We start from the raw sequence: 25,024 nt of genomic DNA, 5'->3' as shown, positions 1-25,024 counted from the left end.
TTACAGTTTATGGGTTCAGCAATAATTACAGAGAATTACTGTAATTATTCTTGAAAGTGGGAAGTCATAAACATTTAGGATAATATATGTAATTTCAGAGTCTGTTTTTGATTGCGTCCATTTATGCTATGCATGCAATTTTGGCTTTGAGAGTGTGTGTTGATTGGAGACGGTGCTGTTTAATGTGCTGACACCTAGTCTATTACACATTCTGTTTTCAGTTAACACCCTTCACCAACTTCACGTGCAAGTAATGCATCAAAGACATGTCGGCTCATGCATTTCTGTTCTTGCTCAGACGAGCATATGATGTGTGCAAAGTTTCGGTTTATGTGGCTTGGTTCAGTAAAGGAAGACTGTTAAAAGTCTGCTTCATATGACAAAAGACAGTCACATCACTCTTCTTTGGACCTGCCACCAATCCCTTTGGAGAGATGGGGGCCTGGATATTGTTGTGCAATTCAGATCTGAGTCTGTCCCTCTTTTCTTTTTGTCCAGGTGAACTGTCCCCCACTGTAGTTTCCCGTCCGAGCCAAGGACATGGAGGAGTGCGAGTCCGCCCCTGCCAGTTTCAAGAGGAGGGCCTGGGCTCAGAGCCGAGACTCCTGGCAGGCTCCTGAGTCTCAGGACCAGGGAGCAGAGGAGCCGCTGTCTGCACAGCCTATGGAGAATAAGACTTCGACAGCCTCAGAAACAGGTACAGTCTTTCTATTAATGGGATAACGGTGCCAATTTTTCAGGTTTGTTCGGTTCTGTGGTTACCTTCATACTTCTCTGACCTTCTTCATGTCTTCACTTCTACTCGTACTTTGAGATCATCTTCTGCACTCACTCTCTTGACTCGCACCACTTCTAAAGGGTCCCCGAGCCTTTAGTCACGCACACCTTATTTATGGAACTTGTTGCAACAGGATGTGCGAAACAGTGAAAGTCTTCTTGTTTTTAAATCACGCCTTAAGACCCATCTTTTTAGGCAGGCTTTTATGCGATTGCTTTTATGCTTGTATCCAGTGTGTCCAGGCTGTAATGATTATTTTTCATTTAATGTTGATTGTTTTATTGTGTTTTTAAGGTGTCCTTGAGTGTCATGCAAGGCGCCTAAATAAAATGTATAATAATAATAATACATAGTATTAGGGTTGAATTTTCAGAAGTTTGTCATTTCAACCAATTAAGCAATGATTGGCGCAGCCATGTGGATTCAAAAATGCAGAACATACAGTGGAAATCTTGTTAAAATATTGAAGGTATGTTTAAATTTAACAACATAGTAATGAACAGCATTTACCATTGTATATTGTTGCGTAAATGTTTTAACATATGAAAAAAAACACACAAAAACGTATACCACACAGAGATTAAGCGATGCAAACAAATAGTTGATTTTAAATCATTTGATTGATGGACAGTTTGAACTGATTCATGAAAACAAAATTATTATTTTAACTACATTTTTGGAAGTTTCAGCCAGAGATGTTATTAAATACTCTTGATTCTGTCTAGAAACTGATTAATTAATCTCCCAAATAATCAATATATTTGATATGCTAAGTACATTGCTAATAAGGATGTTAATTGCACACACACAATTACTGATAACTAATATTTTAACATTGTTTGCTTGATATGGATTGTATTGCCTCTTTAAATTTCACAGAGCTGTTTTTTTTTACCACAGTTTTACATGAATTAAGCCTACAGATAACAGTCTGCATTTTGTGAATGTCAACATTTCATTGGCCTATAAAAATTCAGCGATACGGAGAAATACCAGTAATACTTTTTATAAATGGACACCTAAAAAAATTATATGCAAATTTAGGATGATATTTAAATGCAGACCAGAATAGCAAACCATACGATTGTTGTTTTTATCATTTGAATCCGAGTTCTCAACATGGCTTTTGGGGGTTTGAAGGTTTACTGGAAGTCATAATGTCGTAATGAACACAGCAGACAGAGAGATTAAAGAGGTTTGTCTGCTTGGCATTTGATTCTCCATGCAAGTCATGATAAACCAATTAAGAGCGAAGAAAGTTTTTTGAAAAATAAGAATCGCAGAACACAGTGGTAGTTCAGAGAGTGCCGTGTTTGTCGTCACAGTTAGATTTGTTTGTTTGATGTTGCTTTTAGGGAAATTAATTTGGTTATTACATGGAACGGTTACTTGTATTCTCTTTTTCCTCAGGGCCTAATCCAAATCAAGTAGAGAACTGGCTTAGGACCTGCAGGTGAGTTACCTAAAAAAAACACTGTTCATAAAATACAAATGCAAATAGTGTGAGAAAAATGTGTGTACACGCCATGGTGTGACGTGAATTGGTAAGTAAACAAATCGCTCAGATGCGTTCTGGCAGAGAAAAGCATTCTGTCTCCTGTCTCTGACAAGCTGTAAATTTGAGAGAATTGTGTGAATAGTTCAGTTGGTTCAGACCGTGATCTTCCCAGAGTCAGGAAAGTCTTTACTTGAGGACTGACTATTGTCCTTTGTGCTGCAGTTTTTTTTTTTTTTTTTTTTTTTTGGTGGCTTTTCTGGGTCTGTAGGGGCCCATTAATGCTGAAGTTGTCCTCGGAGAGTTTTTAGTCTTTCTCTCTGTACTGCCAGGCTGTTTTTTTTTAAGATGCATGACTGTTTAGCTCTGAAACGCAGGAGGAAAGGGCCATTTATTTACTTTGTAGATATACGTCCCTCATGACCAACATAAACCGTCCACGTGAAAAACCAAACCGAGATTCTAGAGTTGTTGGTGCGTGTCACTTTCTGCCGTTTCATCTTGTGATCTAAAAGGAAGCCTTGCATGTTTGTTTGAACATTGAAAGAAATTTGGCTTAATGTCATTTACTCAACTTTTTTCGATGAAGACTTGAGAATCGTTTGTTGTCAATGATGCGATTGATATTTAATTGCGGTCATAATCTGAATCTTTGAGTTTAGAAGCTGGTATGCTTGTAAAGGTTTTACCAACATGTTTGGAATTATTCACATTGATGAAGTTATGTTGCTGTTCCAAAGTGAAAAAAAAGAAAAGAAAAAAAGATAAAACAGCCAAATCACATTTGATATGGGCCATTATAATGACATGTAAACCATTTAAAGTTTGGGGTTGGTAGTATTTTCTTTTTAAAGTTTTTGAAAGAAGACTCTTTTTGAAAGAAGGCTCACCAACGCTGTGTTTATTTGATGAAACATTCAGTTAAAAAAGTATATTGTGAAATATTATGACAAATTTAAAATGACTAATCTCCATTTGAATATGTTTTATAATGTTATTTATTCCTGTGATAGCAAAGCTGAATTTTCAGCATCATTACTCCAGTCTTCAGTGTCACATGATCCTTCAGAAATCATTCTAATATGCTCCTTTGCTGCTCAAGAAACTTTTATTATTATCAATGTTGATGAATAGAACGTTTGGTTACACTTTATTTTAAGGTGCCAGTGTAATTATACATTTAAATACTGAGTAATAATAATTAACTAGCCTACATGTACTTACTATAGGATTAGGGTTAGTAATAGGGTTTGGTTTGGGCTAGCTGCATGTAATTATGCATAATTTGCTTGTTTTTACTAAAGTAAGTACGTGTAACACATGTAACAAGGACAGTGCAAAATAAAGTGTTACTGAAAGTTCAAAAGAGCGGCATTTATTTGAGACTTCAATGATGAGCAAATGCCAGAATCTTATTTTTGGGTGATCTGTTCCTTCATAGTTGATTTAATCAAATGCTCAGAACTAGTGCAAATTCCCCCGTTGAACCCAGTGCCACACACTAGGTCAATAAAAATACCTCGTGCTCGTCCTATTCCCAATTCCTGCTCATTATCATTAAACACACATGAGACAGACATCCTCCTACAGGCTGACAGGAAATGTAAGTGTCTCTACCGCCGAGAGTTTGCTGGATATCCGGAGCCTGAAAGACTTTCGGTGGTGCTGCTGGTGTTGTGAAACATGGCGTGAGCTATTCTTAGCCTCGTTGTACGTGGTGTGGTTTTTTTCTCACGCCGTTCGGATCTCCAGGTGTCTGGATGAAAGTGGCAGGGGATTTCGAAGGCAGCGTTTTGTAAGTGCCAAGAGAATCTATGCAGTTCGTTCTGTGTGTACGAAGAAACGAACACGGGAGGGAAGGATGTTTGAGCGTGTTTTTAGGGAGAGATCTGGCGAGTGTAAGGAGAGGATGTGACGTGTTATTGATCTTTCAACAGGACTCCTCTCGGGGCCTCTTTGGATGAACAGAGCGCCAGTCCGTCCAGAGGTGAGTTCATCTTCTTAAGACCAAAAATGATGCGTTTATTTGCATTTACATAAGTTGCGTGTTGACGCTCTGGGATCGGGTTTGCTGTAAAAGGTTACTCAACTGCTGGCTGACTCTCTTCTCCACCACTCCTTGTGAACTTTGGAGCAGGACCTCACAGTGCACTCCAGCGCACATGCACATTCATTGGCACACACACACACACATGCGCGCGCACACGTATGCTGCTTTGGGGCCAATAGCAGACCCCCACACACTCCTGGCAAAGCGGTGCTTGATTAGATGAACGGTTCTTCAGAGATTAACAGTATACAGGACTGGAGCCAAGAGCCAGATGATGTGTTATGGATCAGGTCATTCGAAACTGCATCGGCAGTCTTTCTGATAACTTTGTAGGTAAGGCAATTGCACTTAAGAGTAAATATTTACTTTTAATCTCTCAGTGCGTGCAAGCCATAGCCACATTCGGGCTCTGAAGTACTTGGATGTATTCAAGTGTTTTTTTATGTTGAAGAGAATGGGAAATGATCACTTGTTCGTCGCGATTGGTCAGGGTAAAGTGTTTGCTCTCTGAAAGCTGTTCTCTTTGTTTTTCAGGGCCATTAAAGAATGGCTGTAGCTTTGAAGATGACCTGTCCCTGGGAGCTGAGGGTAAGTACTCGCCACTTTAACCCTCAATCAGATGTAATTGCTCTCAAGTGTGCTTCTTTGTGAGGAATGTGCCGAAGTATTCCAAGAATCCCACGTAGCTTCTTAGAGGGTAATGAACCGATTGACAAACAAGAATGACTGCTGGCCGCCTTGTGTTGTTGTTTTTAAAACCTTGTGGGTCTGTTGTCAGTTTTTGTGCCGTTTAGTGTTTACTTTGTATTTGGATTATGTGCTGTTAAGGACACACAGTGACATGCTCACACATGCATGTGATATTCTGGTTGAAAGACTGGTCTTGGCACATCATATAACTTATCTCTGGTTTCATGGTGCACCTTATTGGCCATGTGTTAGCGGGAGAGGTACGCTTAAATAATAAAAGTGACTTTGCTGCTCACTTTTTCTCAATGTCATAGCAGAGGTGTAGCAGAAGTCTGATGTTAGCTAGGAATTATTTGTGGTGAGGAATTATTTAATGCTGATGTGTAATGTGTAATTAGGAAGATGATTGTTTTTGTGCTACACGTGTTTTTTGTTTGTTACATACTGAGGGTCCAATATAAGCCATACATTTAGCTTATCGGCCATACATTTTTCATTATTTATGGTGTTTTAAAAAAAAATTTTATTCTTTCATATTATATTAAAATAAATATATTTTATTATATATGTTTTAAAAATAAAATGTAAAATATTATATGTATTTATGTATATATACACTGTATGCAGTGGCGGTTCTAGCCCATTTCAACTGGGGGGGCCAAGCTGGGGCCAGTTGTACTGTTAGAGGGGCCTGTTACATTTAGACCTTATTGTTGTCATATCATTTTCTGCACTGCACTGCAGGCAGAAACAGGCAAAATACCATGTTTATAATCATTCAACAATGTATTTGCATTTCCATTATATTTTTACATTTGCATTGCATATTCAGTATTAGTCACAGTTACTGTAATTGACATGATATCCTTCTTTCTCTTCATTTTGGTGAGAACTATAGAGCAAAAGCAATGGGGACCAAGAAGCTTATTAATTAATTTACTGAAAATAACTGACTTGCTAGGTAACTATGTCTAACCGTTTACAGGGTTCCTGCACACCTTTTAAAGTCAAATTTAAGGCTTTTTAAGACCCGAAGAAATCAAAATTCATACCGTACATTAGGGGTGTGCAATATTGACAAAAATATATCTCAATATTTTCAATGTTTTGTTGATAATTAGATGATATTTTACTGATTGTGTTTTGTGCTGGTGCCATGGCTGGTTTAGGCCTGTTGTTGACAGCAGACTCACAAAGATATTCATATGTTTTATATTCTATGCAGTGTTCGGTTAACAGCAGGGACCAAAATTATTTTTTTATTAATTTAATTTGCCACCTTAAATTGATTTCCAGGGGCATTTTCACCTATATATGTACATTTATTCTAAACTTATTTAGAGTTATGAATCATCTTTTATGTCAAATACTAACATTCAAATTAATCAGTAATTATACTTATTTATACAATAATACTTAATTATACAATAATTATACAGTACCACTGTTAGTCAAATTAATTCATTCAATCAAAATCCATCTTTGCAGTGCAGTCTAGAGGTGACACAGAAGCGGCATCAATATATTTACACTCCATTTACAATTGCATAAATAAAGCTATGAGATTTTTTTAAAATCAATATTTAAATATGAAATGATTTCTAATTGTAACGTTTTAATTAAAGGGTAGGCTACTTTAAATATGAAACTAAAACCGCCAGTAGACGGTGGTAAGTCACAGTCTTAATAAGTGAGTTGAGGGAGTTCATTCAACCGATTTGTTCAAATGGCTGATTCATTCGGGAAAGAAGCAAGTGAATCTTTCAAAACGCGGATTTCAGTCAAGAAATCATCGCTGTCTGTTGCATTGAGACTCGGTTTCATTTTGAAATTCTAGTCGGCGAAATAAAGGGAAAACAAAAGATATTGACAATATTGTGTCTAAAAAGTAACTCCCAATGTTAACTTATTGTTAATTTAACTGTTGTATAACATCAATATCACAGTTGCAATTGGCTTTATGCCACAGCTGCACTACTTCCTGAACTTCAGCCAGCCCTTTGTTTCCTGTCTGTCATTATTGGACAAACTGATTAAACCAGGTGTGCCTGGCCTCAGTAACAATAATCAGGCACACCTGGATTAATCAGTTTGTCCAATAATGACAGACAGGAAACAAAGGGCTGGCTGAAGTTCAGGAAGTAGTGAAACTGTGCATAAAGCCTATTGTGCACGGAAAAACGGCACTCTTGCTGATGTGATATTCTAATATAAGAACATAATATGATATAAATATAAGACATAAACTAATTTGGGGACATAGCCTACCTATGAACCGCACACAGCAGTGAAAGGACGATAGACAAACGCGATGTCAGCTCACAGTGCCTCGTATACAGTTAAAACATTGATTACAATCAATATCATAATAGACAATACACATCGCACACCCGATACGCACATAAAGAATGAACTTGCAACTGAACTGACATTTACCAGCTTTCTCCTTCTCTCCTCTCTCGCGTGCAGGAGACAGACGTTATTCTGCCGCGATTCCCGCGAATGTGATGCGAATTGTCACGTGAACAAGCAAATCCACAAAGATAGAATAATAAAAAAATAATACGCATACAACGATAGCAAAAAAACAGTTTTGTAAAAACTATTTCACACTCCACATTTAGGGGGGCCACAAGGGGGGGCAAGCTTGTTGTCACAGGGGCACGGGCCCCCCTGGCCCCCCTCTAGAACCGCCACTGACTGTATGTATGTATATATATTTACTTTATTTTTAAATTGTTTCTGGAGGGAAAAATGTAGGCATCCTAGATTTTTCGCTGTGGAAAACATTATTTTTTAGAAGGCTGTATTGGTGGTTTTGACCCATGCACGTCTTTGCTTGGTGAGTGTTAACTTTGGAACCTGTGTGTGCTACTTAAAACTTTAATAATGTTTAAAAAAACAACAGTAATAAAACAATATTGGACAAATTAATGTAAAAACAATATTAATGGTATGAAAAGCACTTGCATTATTTGCTTGTGTAATGGGCCATCAATTATACTATATTTCCTTGGTTAATTATGCTATTTTATGTGTGGGTGTATTTTGACAGTTGTAGAATGACTAGTTTAAACAACACAAGAAGTTGAGGAGAAACTTTTTTCTGCAGACTTGCCACAAGCCATTGTGAAACTGCAGTCGACCAGATTTCACCCCTCACTGTGTCTGTATGTGAAGAAACGAGTCCAGACTAGTTCCACTGAATGACTCCTCTCCGCACTTATTGACTAAAGCACAGGAATCAGGCAGCACCAGTTGTGGGAATTTCTGTGAAAATTCGAGGTTGAGCATTTACACCTGAGGCTGATGGATGAGTGCATGTAAACCAGGATGCTTCAGGCCAGAAAATCTCTGGCTAATGTCCTCAGCGTCTCTGTGTTCAATCCTGTCCTCTTTAGTGAACTAAAACCTGGTGTCTAATGTGATTTGTAACATGAATCGTTTGGCAGGTTAGGATGTGTGCACATATAATTCTGTCATTGTGCTCTAAGTGCTGAGGAAAAGTGGATTGTCGTCCAGAGTGGATGTTCTCAGCTGAATAAATCACTTTTGGAAATTAACATTATCACAACGTTAAATAAGGCTCTTTCGTTAAAAAAAAAAAAAAAAAAAAAAATTCTGACTATTCCCACAATGCTAAAATGACAGCCAGGGCTTTTGCTAACTGCACTTGTTGCGTCAAAGGTCGACAGGTGGTTTAAGAGGAATTCGGTATCAAATTAGGTAGGAATCCAGCACAGTTAAGCCTATATTCTTCTTTCTCTCTACAGCCAATCACCTCCAGAACAGCAGCACAAAAACAGAGGCCAATGGGTAAGCAGGACTTCAAAAATGTTCCCATCTTCTGTTGGTCTAGTCACAGGTGGATGACTGTCTTCTTTCCCCAGCTATGAAATGCCAGCCAAGGCCAAAAGGAGCCAGTTCAAACAGAAGGGCAGAAGTATGAACTCCACAGGCTCTGCAAAGAGCAGCACCACAGTGTCCAGGTACTTTACAACAATGACGCACTAAAGTTATTAACACATGTAAAATCTATGTGCTTGTGAATCCGCAACAACTCAACCAGTGATTGGGCAAGGAGTTTGAATACAATAAATGTATAATCATTTTAATTTCCGTTTTACTATAGTTAATGATAATCTGGCTATATTTAAATAACTTTTACTTATGTTTCAGATTAGTGATAGACCAATTAGTTGTCTAATATTTGGCTAGTTAAATAGCTATTACTAATTACATAGTAATTATAACTAATTATATATATATATATATATAGATACACACACACACACACACACACATATATATCTACATAAACACACACACATATATATATATATATATATATATATATGCTAAATAGAAAGAAATACCATTTTCCATGTCATCTTATTTCCTACGTAACTGTGCAGTAGTTCATACATCTCTCATCATAAAATCTTGATATAATTTTTATAATAAATAAGGGGTGTAACAACTACTGCATTCAAAGATGGTTGAAAATCAGTAAACTTGTCCTTTAGGTGTCCAAATATTTGTGGCGGCATTGAACTTTAAGCCATGCTTATGCTGAAGTGTCTTCTGACAGAAGGTTTATGCAGAGTTGTTTGAAGGGAACTTATGTTAACATTTAAAAATCCATCTGTGTAAAAAGTAATGTGAAATTTCTGAAAGTACCCAATCCCATGTTGCTAACACTTTACAATAAGGTCTCATTTGTTGACATTAGTTAATGCATTAACTAACATGTCATGAACTAACAACGAACAATAGTTTTACAGCATTAATTAACCTTTGTTAATGCTAGTTAATAAAAAATATTCATGTTCATGTTAGTTCACAGTCCATTAACTAATGTTAACAGACACAACTTTTGATTTTAATTAAAAAATGTAGTTGTAAATGCCGAGATTAACATTAACTAAGATGCTGTAGAATTATTTTTCATGGTTAATTCATGTTAAGTGTTAGCAAGATCTTTATATGCAGTGTCTGTAATGCATCACTTTGGCAAATATCGTTTGGCTGATGCAGATGTATGTCTTCACCGATGTTGTTTTTCCTGCAGTGTTTCGGAACTGCTGGACCTGTATGAGGAGGATCCAGAGGAGATTTTATACAACCTCGGCTTTGGACGGGAGGAGCCCGACATCGCCTCAAAAATCCCTTCTCGTTTCTTCAACTCGTCTTCTGGCGCCAAGGGCATCGACATCAAAGTTTACCTGGGAGCCCAGATTCAGCGCATGGAGCTGGAGAACCCGAACTATGCCCTAACAAGTATGTCAACTGAACATGTTTGATGGCATTTCTGCCCCCGTGGTTCACACCGATCGAAATGATTAATTGAGGGATATATGAAATGTTACATGCAGGGTGTAGCGAGCATTTAAAAATGCCTACATTTATCCCCTCCCCTTTTTTAAATCTGAAAAATAATCATTACATCGTTTCGTTTCGCATGGCCTTGATGCTTAGAAATAACATTGTAGCTAGGCAACCGGACAACATTTAAGTCAACATAAAGTCAAAATAGACTGTTTACCTTCTTAATGCACGTTCTTGGTCGTATTGTGCACAATTCATCGTGCATGTTATTGCAAATAAAAAAATGTTTGTCCTAGAAATCTTTAAAATAACTTAACTTCCTCTGCTTTTTGAAATGACTTTCCTTTTTGGCTCACATGCAAAGCATTCCCCAGTAACTCCACTCCAGGTTTTCAAAAATTCCCACTCCTCGCTCGCTCCCTGCTCTCAAGTGAAAGCGATATTTGCACTGTTACCGATCTACTGTAAAGTTATTTTCAATATTTGTTTGCATCTGGAATGCCTATGTATTTCTAAGTCTTCTTTTCTTAATCTCAGTAACATTTCACAAAACGTTCTTGTATTTTGTTTGCTTTTAGTCTATTAACGCGGTTTAATTAAATGCATATTTCTGACATGCAATTGAATTTAGGGACGAATGATATCATTATTGACCAATATTTGTTTGATTTTTTGTTTATCAGTCTTGGCATCAATTGTTTAATTGGGCATTAAAAAAACGAATAATTTAATAACACTGTTAAATATTAAAACTGTGTTAACATTGCAAATCTTAAAATGAATATCCACTTTTCATTCTGTACAATTATATATGCCTAAATTCACTTCCAGCATTTCAAAAAAATCTGTTTTAATTAATATATTTTGACAAAATAGTGTAGAATTTTAATATTAGACATTAGATAATTATTTTATTAATTATCAACCATAACATGAACATATCTATCGATATCATTATCAGCCAGGTTTTTAATATCATTTCATCCTTAATTGCATTATCAATCCTGGGGCGACAGTCTTACGCCACTGCATACAAGTATTTAACCATATAAAGATGTAAGACAAAGACAGCAAGAGAAGACTTGAGGGAAGTTGTGGTGCCCAGACAAGAAGTGTGTTTGTCTTTAAGACTGCATTGCAGAACATCTAATCCATGGCGTTTCTCAATTACTCCATATCTTCAACCAAACACTGAGCTCCCAACCCCTTTAAACACTCGCTGTGTGTGCGAGGGCTGTTCAGACTCGGTAGAAGTAGAGCACAGCAAAGCCATTGTCCTCCGTGGGCACAGAAATGAGAGGCAGAGACAGACGGCAACGGAGAGAGAAAGTGACAAGCAGGCTGTGGCACAGCAGAGCTGATTCTGCCATCCGCTCACATCAGGATTCGGACTGTGTGCCCGCTCTGTGCCAGCTTTTGTGTTGGCCTACATTTGCATAAATCTCACTGAGCCAAGACAAAGCATCGGAACAGGAAGAACCTTGGTGAGGGTAGGGATGTGTGAAGTCTGTAATAAGGCCTGTTTTGTTGATCGTGAGTGCACTGCATTTGCATTTGGTTCGCTTTGTTGCATAGTTTTAGTAAGTGCTGGTCTGGCTGGGAACTGTTGGGGTAAAATACCAGTTATAATTTCCTCGCCCTTTATGTATTTCCAAACCAAGAAAAGAATCACAAAAGCCTGTAATTGCATTAAAAAGTGAATACTTATAGTAATAATTTAGTTTCTCACAAAAAGCTATGATATGACTTTACAGAAGTCATCTATCGTTGTATCTATTGTTCTATCTATCTATCTCAAACAAATTGTAATTATATTTGATGGTGCTAATGGTGCAGAAAATTGTACACATTACCTTTAAATATTAAGAAAGAATATATAATTTATGTAAATTATTTTAATTTAACATTTTATTTATTTGTTTGTTTATTTGTTGAAGCCCTATACAATTCCTGATATTTTTTTATATTATAATGTTTCATTATATATTCATATTTAATATAATTATCTGAACAGCTTTGTTTGAATGTAGTTGTCAATTTTATTAATTAGTTTTTTAAATAAACAGATTTCAATTCCATTTGATGGTGCTAATAGTGCGGAAAATCGTACACTTTTAACTTTAAATATTAAACTATAAATATTAATAAAGACTCTAATTTAGGTCTATTCGTTTAAAATAAACATTCAGATTATCAATTCAAGTAATTATTAAACATACAAGGTATTATTCAAGCAATTATTGCTGTCAGTATTAAAATAAACAAGGAAACAATAGAAGTAATAGAACAAATAATATTACTGACAGACAGCAACAGTTTTATTAGTTTAGTAGAAGACAGTTATTTTGACACTTTTTTTTTTTTAATGCCACAACCTAGACTAACCAACTGTTTATGCTCATACCTCACTAGGCAGGCATTTCGACCAAGAAGTGGATTTGAATGTTTATTCACGTTTTGTGGACTTGTCTTGTTGTCTATTCTTGCATAGTAACTCTTGCTTCTTCCTCCCTAAATGCGGGGGCTGTGATCTCGAATCGGACTTGCTTGTCCCTCTTTCACAGAAAACCGCACTCTCTGTTCCTCTTTTCTTTTTCTGGCACATGTCCTGCGAGCCGTTCCTGAACGCTGACTCAGACAGCCTGGCTGCATTGCAGGAGATAAATGAAGACGATTGATTTCTGAGCACCACACATCACTGGCTTGTTATCACTTGTTATCATTCCATTACATGCGTGCAGTATTGTCAAATCTTTTTCCGTTATGTCAGCCATAATGACGAGCTTGATGTTGATAAAAACCATTGACACAAAACCGTCACAGAAAAGTTAACCGGATCTTGTTTTTGCACCGAGAGGCCCTATCTTTTTTTTTTTTTTTTTATAAAATTCACACTCCACTTACATAAACTCAAAGCAGTGTAATTACTTATTTGTTGTTCATATAGGAGTTAACTAACCTTACTAATTAGCATTTTAAACATTGCCTTTAGAAAATCAGCCTTATACAGAAACAATTCTTGACTCATTTTGAGTCTGACATGATTAACCTGCGGTTAAAGTGAGTCAATTCTGTCCAATGTTCAGAATGATGACTCCTGTAGTCAATTCAGTCTAATTTACAATGCGGTTTGACCGTTTCAGAGATGACTTTATTTGTCAGTTATTTATTAATTTGTGTATTTGTTGAGGCCTTATATAACTAATATATTATTATTACAATCCATTATTTATTGTACTTTACTATTACAAAATACAATATATTATTATTATGTACTTGTTTACTTTTTTTACAATAGCAGGTGTGGGAAACTCTGTTTGAAAAGTGCTTTCTATTGTTTCTGTTTTAATTTTCTTAAGTTTCTCCTTTTTTTTTCTTGAGTAAATCATTTAAAGTTTGCTCTCCTTTTTCTGTAGGTCGATTCCGTCAAACAGAAGTACTGGCTACGGTGGCAAACGTTTTCACAGAAATCTACTCCCACGTGTCCGGAAGACCCATGGAGAAAATCGGCAACGGCGAAATAGAGGTTAAAACACCTCCATTAAAAAGGAATAATTCGGCTCTGAATGTGGCCAAAATTCTAAAACGGAACATTACGAGACAGAACCTGATGGCCTCCGGCACGGAAGCATCGGCCAAACAGCCTTCAGCGCCTGATGCTGACAGCGCAGAGAGCGTGAACTCTGACATACGGGACGGGCTGACGGATACCGAGCACAAGCCACAGCAGAAAGTCTTTAGGAAAAAAGATTCATCTCTGGAAACAGTGACCGAGGAAGCACAGCAATGTATCTCAGAGGCCTCACTCAACGGAGAAATCCCAGAACCTCTAGCCAAGGACTCTACGTTGACGAATGGTGATCACTCCAGTCCGTCACCAGCTCTGGACAAAGACACGCCACTTTCCCCGGTCCTGGTGAGCATCAGTCGCGTTTCTGACGAGAGGGATCTCACGACAGAGTCAAGACTCAAAGAGTACGAGTACCAGAACACCATCACTTCCACCCCAGATAAAGAACCATCCAACCTGCTGCCCAACCCACACATAGCCCACCTGCTCAGCCAGCCCAGAGACTCCTTTGAAATGGAGGAGGTACAGTTCCCTCTTGCTTCCACTTTACCAAAACAATCCTCCCTGCTTTCCCTTGTCCAGTTCTCACGCTGACAATCATCTCCAAGTTTCCCCTAAAGTTTCTTTTGTGTGCGTTTTGTTGAGGGTCATGACACTTAAAGCTAAAAATAAGTAGGGAACATGGAGCGCCTGGAGTATTTTCTGGGGATTATGGTTTTGCCTTTGATTATGTTGGAGCATGATACTAATTCCTAATAGCAGACAATTTTCACCAGTGAAACTTAGAGTTGGGAATCAAAAATCGATTCCAATTCTGGAACCAGATACTTAAGGTCAGGAATCAGATACGTGTTATAAAATTAGAATTTCTATTCCTCCTATTGATTCCTTTGTGTGCATTTTAATATGACTTTAAACCATTCTAGCGCAAGAAGACCCACACGCTGTTTTCAATGCTATGCACACATCTAATAGCCTGGGAAAACCCAGACAACTTCTGGCAAATTAAGATTTGCTCTGAAAGTTAGTCTGGCAAAGAGCTCATTCAAGCCCATTTCCAATCCGTCGAAATCGAGGCACCAATCAGAAACGTTGGGGCGGGCTTTACACGATGACGACAGCGCTGGGATTTTGAAGCAGATTTTGTAGCCTACATTACAAAGATGGATGCCGCCATCAAACATCACTCGTTCGAATCAGCTATCGCGTCTGTTTTAAGCAAGAACGTTTCCTTTTAGTTAAAACAGAGCAAAGAACAACACTCGGAGAGGTTTCTCCCCCCGCTCTGCATACGTCATCTCCTTCATCGCTCTGATTGGTTTTAGGTCTATCCGCGACGTCCGTTGGTGACGCCCCTCTGGAAATGATTTGTCTATGACGCTTTGCCAGACCATAACTCAGTTACAACTGAGAATGGTCTGGTTTTAACCAGGCTACACATCTAAAGCATGCGCACAGAAAGCCGCCTCTCATACTGTATAGTGTGCGATACAAAATGGAGTTGCCTTCCACGTCTTTTTGCACTTGAGCTGACAAATACACACAAAAATATGTATAAAATATCCTCGTAAACACAGTTGGTTATGTCTTAAGTGAACGAAAAAATTTGATAAGAAAACACGTGTAACAGTATATTGTATTCGTGCAGCTCTTAAAGTGACAGCAGCCTAATATTCCTACTGCCGTCTCTATAATAGCGTTAATCAGACAACAAAAGATTAAGAGAAAATGTACTCGCTGTTTTTGAGTGAATAACTTTTGTAAAGATATTGTCTAATGTATATTTTATTTATAAAGTGCTGTTATTTTTACATTTGATAACAGTGTCTGTATCTGAATAGTACATGAAAATCTTAAAAAACTGTTGTATCTTTGTTCAGTTGTATTTATTTGTGCAATTGCTAATTTGTTTATTGTTCTTTTTTAAGTACGGAGTGTTTAGTTGTCATTAATAATGCTTAAAATTTATATTAGTTAGGGTAGTTGTTTTTGCTATAGTATTTTTTTAAACCATAGTCAAAAGTTCCTTCTGTAAAATTATATTATATTATTATAAATTAATTGAACAGTTAAATATTAATTGTAAATTACTAGTGAATATAATAATAATAATAATATACTTTTATAATATTAATGTACAATTAATAAATTAATGGTTCGATTTATTTGTATATCTTTATCTTTTTTTCCATCATTGAAAAGTTGATTGTTTCGAGTGTTTCACAACTTAAAGGGATAGTTCAACCAAAATTTAAATTTCTTACTCACCCTAATGTCATTCCAAACCGTTATGACTTACATTCTTCTTTCAAACACAAAAGATGGTAGTTTGAAAAATTTCTGTATTTTGTCCATACAATGAAAGTCAATGGGTCCAATGTTGTTTGGATGCCAGCATTGTATAAAATATATTTTTTTATGTTCTACAGTAGATAGTAAGTCTTACAGGTTTGGACCAACATGAGGGTTAGTAAATGATGATAGAATAATCTCTTATTGCTCTGTTTGTTTGAGCATCCCGACACGGCATGATATGGCAACATTGACTCGACCAATAGTTTGAGTTTGGGGTGTGACTATCTGTCTGTCAAAACCACCCAGTACTTTTACCAGGTCATTGTATATGCTGGCCCTTGGTCATACCACATTTTCTAACATTGGCTTATGAGCAGCATCTTTTGAGTATCTAAAACTGGTGTAATGTTCAAGTGTGACTATGCTGCTGTGTTGTAATCTGTCAGAATGGTAATAATCTATTTCTTTGCAGTTGCAGAGTAATGAGGATGAAGCTCTTCCTGGTCCTGGTGGCATGTCTCGAGATGGCAGCGGTGAGTGTGGACTGACTGCGGTTATCAGTCACGCTACCAGGAAACTGAATTTGTATTTGCAATTTTGAAGCATTCAAAACAATTTCATGTAAAAGAGACCTCTTAGCAACAGGTTTTGCAGTTACGTTTGCTATGGTATTGTTTACAACATGACAATCAGTAAGATTTAAATTTGAATTAAGATAAAAATGCTTTGACTCGTTCCTCCTGAGAATGCAACGACTGTGTTTTCTTCTAGGGAAAGACAACCCGATATGATCACAGAGGAAAAAATTCTTATTCATAACTGTGATTCTGTCTATCATGCTGTCCTATAGCCCAGCCCTAAAGAGCTGCAGGGGACTTTAAGTATATGTCTTTTAGAGACAGTATAGAGCAAGTCTGACCTCGTGTGGTAGAATTTAGTAGATGTTCACTAGAAGAATGTTCTAGATTCAAGTAAAAGTGGTTTGAGTCATAATTATGTTCTGTGATATGCAACATTATGCTACCAAACTTGTTATTATTACAGTGAATAAGTGATAGGAAAACAGACAAATGTGTGGCAATAATTTCCCATATTCACCACACTGAACCTAAATAATGAGATCTAAGCCTTAAAACTCATGAATGATAAACTGGCTTTAAATTTGAGAAGTCTTTTACCGCTGGGAAATTAGTCATTCACACTCAGTTTTGGTGCCTGTGTTGTTTCTCCTACAGAGCGGTTATTGAGGACTGCCAGCCAGCAGTCTGACAGCAGCGGGTTTGCAGAGGACCCATCCACAGACGGTTCGGGTTATCACCTGAAGGTACGCGAGTGTGGGCATAACCATCTGGGCTCTCAACAATCTATGAATACAAAGTGCAATCCTCCTCGGATTCATGTTTATCAGACCCATGTTTATGTGAAAATTTAGTTTGCACTGATATCATAAAAAGTATATATAATAAATCTGGTTCTGATTGATGGCCTGTCAACTGGTGCATCTCCACTGAAAACTCTACATCTTGAAAATGTCCTCTTTAAGATGCACTAGAACTTGTGCCATGTGTGTTCTCCGGGAAATTCTCAAAACATAAATCTAACTTTCAACATTTAATTTTCCTAAGAACCAGTTCTTCATTGGATAATGGAAGTGAACATTCTCTCTTTTATTAGGTACAAGAAAGCTCAGACAGCTGTGACAGTGAAACTACAGTGACATCGCATGCAGGTGAAGTCAGCACTCCAGTAGCGTTGGAGTACCCCAACTTTAAAATGTTGCTGGGCGAGGAACCCCATCCTCTGCCCAGAGGCACATCTAGCCAGAGTGGAGTCAACAGACAAGTCCCTGAGATCCCCAGCCTCCAGATTCCCAATCCAAACTCTGACAATATTAGCACCAATGGACCACTCCTGTCTCCTGACTCCAACATAGTGCAAGAACCCACCACAGACTCTCCAGAAGTGGATTTGACCGTGATTGTAAATCCTACAACAGATTCAGATGTAACTCATGAGGGCAACACATCCCAGCCTGGTTTTGGCATGGATCCAGACTCTCCTGAAGATCTACATTCATCCTTCGGACCAGAGTCATCGGATCTTGAGCATTGCCACCCCACGGCTCAAAGGAGGCAGATGGCCCTCCACACGGCCCATCAAAGGTCATCCTCAATGGACGAGGAACGTCCTGGCCGAGTATGGGTGAGGGACAAGGACTTGCTGAGGGAAAGCTTGGAGAGGAATCCTTTAAGGAGATCCAGCTCCCTCCCAATGTCTTCACTCAACCCGACTCGAGTGGTCACCTCCATGCGCATCCAACTTGGAAAGGGTTCGGTCAAGCACTGTACCCCACCCTCGTACACATACCGCTACGATGAGGAGAATCGCAGTGACTGGGAAGAAGTGGATTCCATCATGGAAGAAGACGAAGTTGATCATGCCGACAGACAATCTACACTCTTGAATTCTGTTCCAGCAAGTAGATCAATGACTGATAGGGGAACACAACCACCACCAAACCATCTAAACATACCCCAACATCTGACTCGCTCTTCCAGCTCGCTTTATAGTGTCCCTGCCGACTGGCCCCAGAGGCCCCTGGGTGAAGGTCCAAGCTGGAGCACATGTAGCGTCCCAAACCTTTCTCATTATACAGGTCCGGCCCACCCTCTTCCTCATCCTCCTCCTCCTCATGGATCCTTCTACTCTCCACAACATGGATTGGCCTACAACTTCTCGTACCCTACAAGAATTCCCCACCACACTCCCTTCCCACAACCGCAGAGCTCGCCTTATCCTCAGCCACTTCAGAACCATACATTTACTCCACCACAGGGGGTGACCGTTGCACCCCAGCACAATATGCATTATGCGCATCCGCACAGCACACCATACAACCCATTCTCTTCACCTTATAACGTTTCTCAGGGAGCTCCCTATGGCCCCTCATTGAACATCCACGGCAGCCCGTACGAAACTCACATCCCTCTTGCGCAGTCCCACAGTGCCCCCTACAATTTGGGGTACAACAATTCTTCACATCACCCCGGTGCGCCCTACAGTCATCCATATTATCCGTCTCCCCCCTACCCTTTCTCCTTTGGGACTCCTCCAGCACCCGCTCCTGCGATGGGCAGCACAGAGATGCAGCTTATGAGGGTCCTCCATGACATTCGTGGGACAATGCAGAACCTTGGTCAGGTGAGAACTGCCAAAATTATTTGTATACTTGTGTGTTGCATCCAAACGGTCTTAACCTATGGTAAACCTGGTTATTAATAAGGCTGTGCCTAGGATGTATTAGTAACCGTTTCTGATTCTTATGGTAGAAATAGGTTAGCTGGTGGAGTTTTTGCTATAGCACAGTAGATATATTTGCATGGGCTGGACTTAGGAAACATCAAGTAATGCGAAAACAAAAAAAAACAAAAGTCTTGATGAGAAAGAGCATCTTATTAAGGAGTGTTTCTAGGCACGTTGGTGTGTGTGTGTGTGGGTGGCAAACCCTACATTATGGGGACAAAATGTTCCCACAAAGATAGTAATATCTGAAATCCTTGTCCTTGTGGGGAAATGTTTTGGTCCCCGTGAGGAAAACGGCTTATAAATCATATTGAATGATTTTTTTGAAAATGTAAAAAAACAGAACTGCGATGGGTAGGGTTAGTGTAAATGGATAAAATATACAGTTTGTACAGTATAAAATTCATTATCTATGGAAAGTCCCCATTAAACATGAAGAAGAGGTTGTGTATGTGTGTGTTCATGTGTTTCTATCCTGGTGGGGACTTCAACCTGAATGCACACTGACTCCAGGGGACTCGTGTCACCGTGGGGACCTAAATCGAGGTCCCCTTGATGAAACAAGCTTATAAATCACACAGAATTAGTTTTTTGAAAATGTAAAATGCAGATTTCTGTGATGGGTAGGTTTAGGGGTAGGGTTAGTGTACGGGTATGGAATATACAGTTTGTACAGTATAAAAACAATTATGTCTATGGAGAGTCCCCACAAAGATCGTGAACCGTGTGTGTGTAACCTATGACCTGTGTGTGTGTGTGTGTGTGTGTGTGTGTGTGTGTGTGTGTAACCTATGACCTGTAATAAGTGTTTTGTTTCACACAAAGTTTTAAATATATCTACATAAAGTAGAACAAGGAAGTGTGTTCCGGATTCCACCCTAAATGCAAATATTCTGCCGAGTCAGCATGCTGCATTATCCCGGGCTCAGTTTATACATGTATTTCCTGCGTGACTCAAAAGTGATAACTGATCTGTGGTTTTGTTGGCAGAGCTCATCGGTGCATGGAGGGGACACACCCATTGACAGGATCAGTACACCACGCTCTGTCCAACTGCTTTATGAGGTACATCATTTCCCAAAGAGGAAGCAGTCACATGAGTTGCATCAGTAGAAGCCTCTTATGAAATTGAGATGATTATATAGCTTGTGCAAGAGTTTTTTGGGTAGTCTTTACCTAATGTTTTCTGCAGGAGCTCCAGATGCGGCGCAGGAGTCTGAACGTCTTCCGGACTCAGATGATGGATCTGGAACTGGCTCTCATGAGACAGCAGTCTATGGTCTACCAGCATCTTAGTCCAGATGAGAGGTGAGGAACAAAATCACAAGCCACAAAGGGCAACGTGCTCCTTTTGCCCAAGTCTCACACACTGGTCTAGAAAGCCAAAACACTTCTTTTTAAACTGGAGCCCTAAGGGGATCTGTCAAAATAAATAAATCAAATTGAAAAGATATTACAAAATGTTCCTTGTCGCACTGAAAAGCAGTACAATTTTACAGAGAGAAAGCCACTAAATGAATTGTCAAATGAATCATACATGCTAATGATTTATAGGCATATTAGTATGATTTCTAAAGGACATGTGACACTGAATACTAGACTAGCCCTAATTGCTGCTGAAAATTCAGCTTTGCCATCACTGGGATAAATGACATTTTAAAATATATTAAAATAGAAACAGTTATTTTGAACAAATATTTCACATTTCTGTTTTTACAAAAGCATGTTAGTTTCCAGTAGCACTGAATAGCTTTACAATTTGATCGAGAGAAAGGCGGATGTAGCAATAAACTAATCAAGAACCCTAAAATATGTAAACAAAGCATGCTAATGATTAACGTTAATCACTATTGAAAAAGTTACGGTATTGGCAAATAATAGTGTTAAACTATTGTTTTTCTGTTTCAACCTCAAATTGATTTGATCACTGCACCTCTACTAGCGATTTACCAAGTATTTACAAGCTGTCTGCAGAACTGATAAAAACCGAACCGTGAAAAACTTGAACCTGTGCTGTTGCAGGCGGGAGGCGGAACATCTGGAAACCCTGCGGACTGCAGTCAGACAGGAGCTGCAGGATCTGGAGCTTCAGCTGGAGGATCGCCTGCTCTCTCTGAACGAAGAGATGCGCAGCAGCTCCCAGCACAGCAGCCTCTACCGCCACCACATGGTCAGTGGATGTGACTGCAGCTGCCTCATAATAAATGATAAAGGATGCTGTAATAGCTTAGCTTAGACCTATTCTGCTTTAAATACTTTACAAAAAGTATGTATCTGTTAGCAGGTAATAAAACAAAATATGCATTTATCATTTTTTATTATCGCCTCTTAGGATTGGAAGTGCAGAATAAGTCTAAATGTGAATTCTAATGTGAGGTTCACTGAACCTGATATATTTAGAATAACCATAAACTGACATTGCATTTTGATAATGTAATGTATAAAACAGTGTTGAGTTGAATTTCAGCAAAATAACTATTATATACCATTAGTGTGATGACAAATGACTAAAATCTGGAAACTTTGTATACACTACTGTTCGAAAGTTTGGGGTCAGTAAGATTTTTATTTTTATTATTATAACTACAATTATTATTATTACTTTTATTCAGCAAGGATGCATCAACTTTGAGAGTAAAGGCATTTATAATACACAAAGGAATTTTATTTCTAATAAATGCTGTTTTTATACTTTCTATTCATCAACGAATCCTAAAAACCTCAAAAACCTCCTCAAAAATATTAAGCTGCTCAACTGTTTTCAACATTGATAATATTAAGAAATGTTCTTAGAGGACCAAATCAGCATGTTAGAATGATTTCTGAAGGATCATGTGACACTGGAGTAATGATGCTGAAAATTCAGCTTTGCATCACAGGAATAAATAAAATTTTAAAATGTGTTAAAATTTAAATTGTAAAGAATATTTCACAATATTACAGTTTTTACTGTACTTGTGATGAAATAAATGCAGCTTTGTTGAGCAAAAGAGACTTCTTTCAAAAACATTCAAATGAATCTTACAGACCGTAGATTTTTTAACTCTTTAGTAACAAACACGTGTGTCTCACAGGGAATGCAGAGAGGTCATAGCATGGAAAGCCTGTCTAATTCTTCAGCACTGCGGGCCATGGAGCCGGTGAGTGGATTATTCTCATGTTACAGGGTCCTGTATCGGATATCATTTCCATGGCTTATTCTACTCTGTTTCCTTTTCCAATTCTGATATGAATGTACAGGTGACGGACCTCCTGAAGGAGCAGTTGTACCTTCAATCTGAGCTGGGATATGAGGCTCCCACACTCAGTTCAGGCCGCTCATCGAGAGCATCCAGCCCTGGCAGATTCAACCGAACACACGACTGTTGCTCGCCTTCCCTGCAAAGAGGCAGCGTTTACCGGGCCACCCTCAACCTCACACCCACCATCCCTCCACGGCCTGGAATGGAGGTTCCTCGGCCCGAATCCCCGGAAAGGATGGAGCCGAACCTGACACCTACTTCTTTGGAGTTCAGCAGAGATGAAGACGAGTCGTCACTGGATGGTCGCAGGAGCAGGACGGCTGAGGACTGCTGTCCCACCGAGTGGAGGAGTAGAAGTAGAGGGAATGGTGACCTGCAACATCTTATACAAGAGGTGAGAGCACTTATACATTTATCCGAATAAGCCGACTGATGTACAGCATTGTCAATGGCCAATATGTAAGGTGTAATGTACTGTACATCCAGCCGGTTGTTATCGCAAAAAAAATATTGATTTGAGTTCAAAAAGAATGAAAATTTATAAAACTATACAGACCTATTTATAATAATAAAAAGTATAAAAATTACAAAATCATACTACAAAATTACTAAAACTTTAACTAAAATTAAAAGGAAACCGGACACTATAAAAATAAATACAAAAATCAAAATATTAATAAAAACTATTATAAAACTACTCAATGAGACTAAAATAACACTGCAAACGAACAAGTTCAAACAAGACAGACATTTAAGGGTTAATTTATTACACAGCTTTTCACTACTTGCATTATGACGGGGACATGAAATATTAATTTGAGAAGAAACAGAAATGTTGTGACTGACCAATCAGAGTCAAGCATTTTAGAGAGCCGTGGCGTGTAATAATAAGACATTTCTGACAGCTAAATGCCACGACTGACCCATCAGAATTGAGTACTCCAGAGAGACATGTAAGAAAAATACTGTTAGATTCTGCCAAAACATCTAGAAAATGATGATATGGAGACACAAAAGCAGCATGTGTTTTCCGTCCCCGTCTCAAAAGAAAGTGGAAAAAGCATATTTGACTGTCTTTGGCACCGTTTGAGCGAGCCGTAATGGTTTTTGGTGTATGTGATGATTGACAGATTTGCTCATGAAATATCATGCATCAGTTTAGGCTGATTTACAAGTCTGTCTCGATGTTCCAGCAATTCTGATGCTTCTAAGGGAAACTTGGACTGAATTGGTTCCTTGAAGTAAATTTCAAGGCCTGTGGGGTGATGTAACAGCCTGGCAAGACCTGATGTTCTTCATCGGTGTGTCAATACTGTATATATTTGACACTTCACATCACTGCCAGTTCTTGGGATTTCATATATGGAAAAAAAAAAAAAACTGTTCTAATCGTTTAACATCATTGTGACTGTTGCTGTATGACAGGTTTACACATACAGTAATTCTCTAACAGTGTTGGGGAGCAACTAAAGTTAAGTTGTAACAACTTTAACTAAATTTTTCGGTAGTATGATAGTAGTTTGGCTGTTTTCTTTTTAAAAAATAGTGCTTTTCTAGAAACAAGATACCATATTTTCCTAAAATAAGTCACACCTAATTATAAAGATGCACTGGGTCAAAATTGCATTGTCGAGATAATTGCAGTCAGTGTATAATAAAAAAAAAAAAAAAAAAAAAATTTTGCATTCAGAAATAAAACGAAAGGTTTACAAACATTATAAACACTAAACATGTATTTTAGTTCTCCTCACTCCACAACAAATCCTTTAAATTTAACAGCGTTCAGGACAGTACAGGAATGAATGTATAAAGTGAGCATAAATTACAGAGGCAGTCATAATAAAGAACATTTATTATAATCTCCAATCCTAAACAAATGTATTCAAAGTAAACTGAAACTAGCGGCTTGTGGGAAATGTGCTATACAAATAAACTTGGTCTCAAGTTACTCTCACATCTGGGACTATTCCAAATTTGTTTTGCATACTTGATTATAACTGCATTATAAGTCACTTTGAAATATAATTTCATGTAAATAATTCAAATGATTCACATTTTAGGTGGTCTTACTATATAGTTAGTAGTGTTTGATTTTCCTGCCTTTAATGCAGTCTAACATCATTTCTTGTATCCTCCCGCAGATTAAAGATAGCATCGCTCATGAAATCAGGCAGGAGATTGTGAACGAGCTTCTGGCCGCTGTGTCGCCACATAGATCTCCTCTTCCAGCCAGGAAGCCTCCTGTGTAAGCAGCAGAACAGAGGATGGAGGT

General features: G+C 38.2%; 1 protein-coding gene across 1 annotated transcript; it reads left to right on the top strand.

Moving 5' to 3' along the window:
* The first annotated feature begins 202 nt into the window (after nt 1-202).
* On the top strand, nt 203-25,024 carry itprid2 (ITPR interacting domain containing 2). Its single transcript, XM_056265637.1, has 17 exons — nt 203-697; nt 2,189-2,231; nt 4,211-4,260; nt 4,858-4,911; nt 8,787-8,829; nt 8,904-9,002; nt 10,085-10,293; nt 13,758-14,434; nt 16,680-16,740; nt 17,443-17,531; nt 17,882-19,408; nt 20,501-20,575; nt 20,703-20,818; nt 21,533-21,680; nt 22,585-22,650; nt 22,751-23,146; nt 24,894-25,024. The coding sequence occupies exons 1-17, from the start codon at nt 541-543 to the stop codon at nt 24,999-25,001; spliced, it is 3,918 nt and encodes a 1,305-aa protein (XP_056121612.1). The 5' UTR covers nt 203-540; the 3' UTR covers nt 25,002-25,024.

Source organism: Rhinichthys klamathensis, unplaced genomic scaffold (genome assembly GCF_029890125.1).
Source record: "Rhinichthys klamathensis goyatoka isolate OS25496 unplaced genomic scaffold, OSU_Roscu_1.1 h1tg000237l_1, whole genome shotgun sequence".
In the NCBI taxonomy this organism is placed as follows: Eukaryota; Metazoa; Chordata; class Actinopteri; order Cypriniformes; family Leuciscidae; genus Rhinichthys; species Rhinichthys klamathensis.
This window is presented reverse-complemented; position numbering and strand designations above follow the sequence as displayed.

Coding starts and splice junctions, on each gene's coding strand:
- itprid2 (XM_056265637.1), top strand. CDS start 541: ATGGAGGAGTGCGAGTCCGCCCCTGCCAGTTTCAAGAGGAGGGCCTGG. Junction 20,576..20,702: donor CTGTCCAACTGCTTTATGAG/GTACATCATTTC, acceptor TGTTTTCTGCAG/GAGCTCCAGATGCGGCGCAG. Junction 20,819..21,532: donor CATCTTAGTCCAGATGAGAG/GTGAGGAACAAA, acceptor GTGCTGTTGCAG/GCGGGAGGCGGAACATCTGG.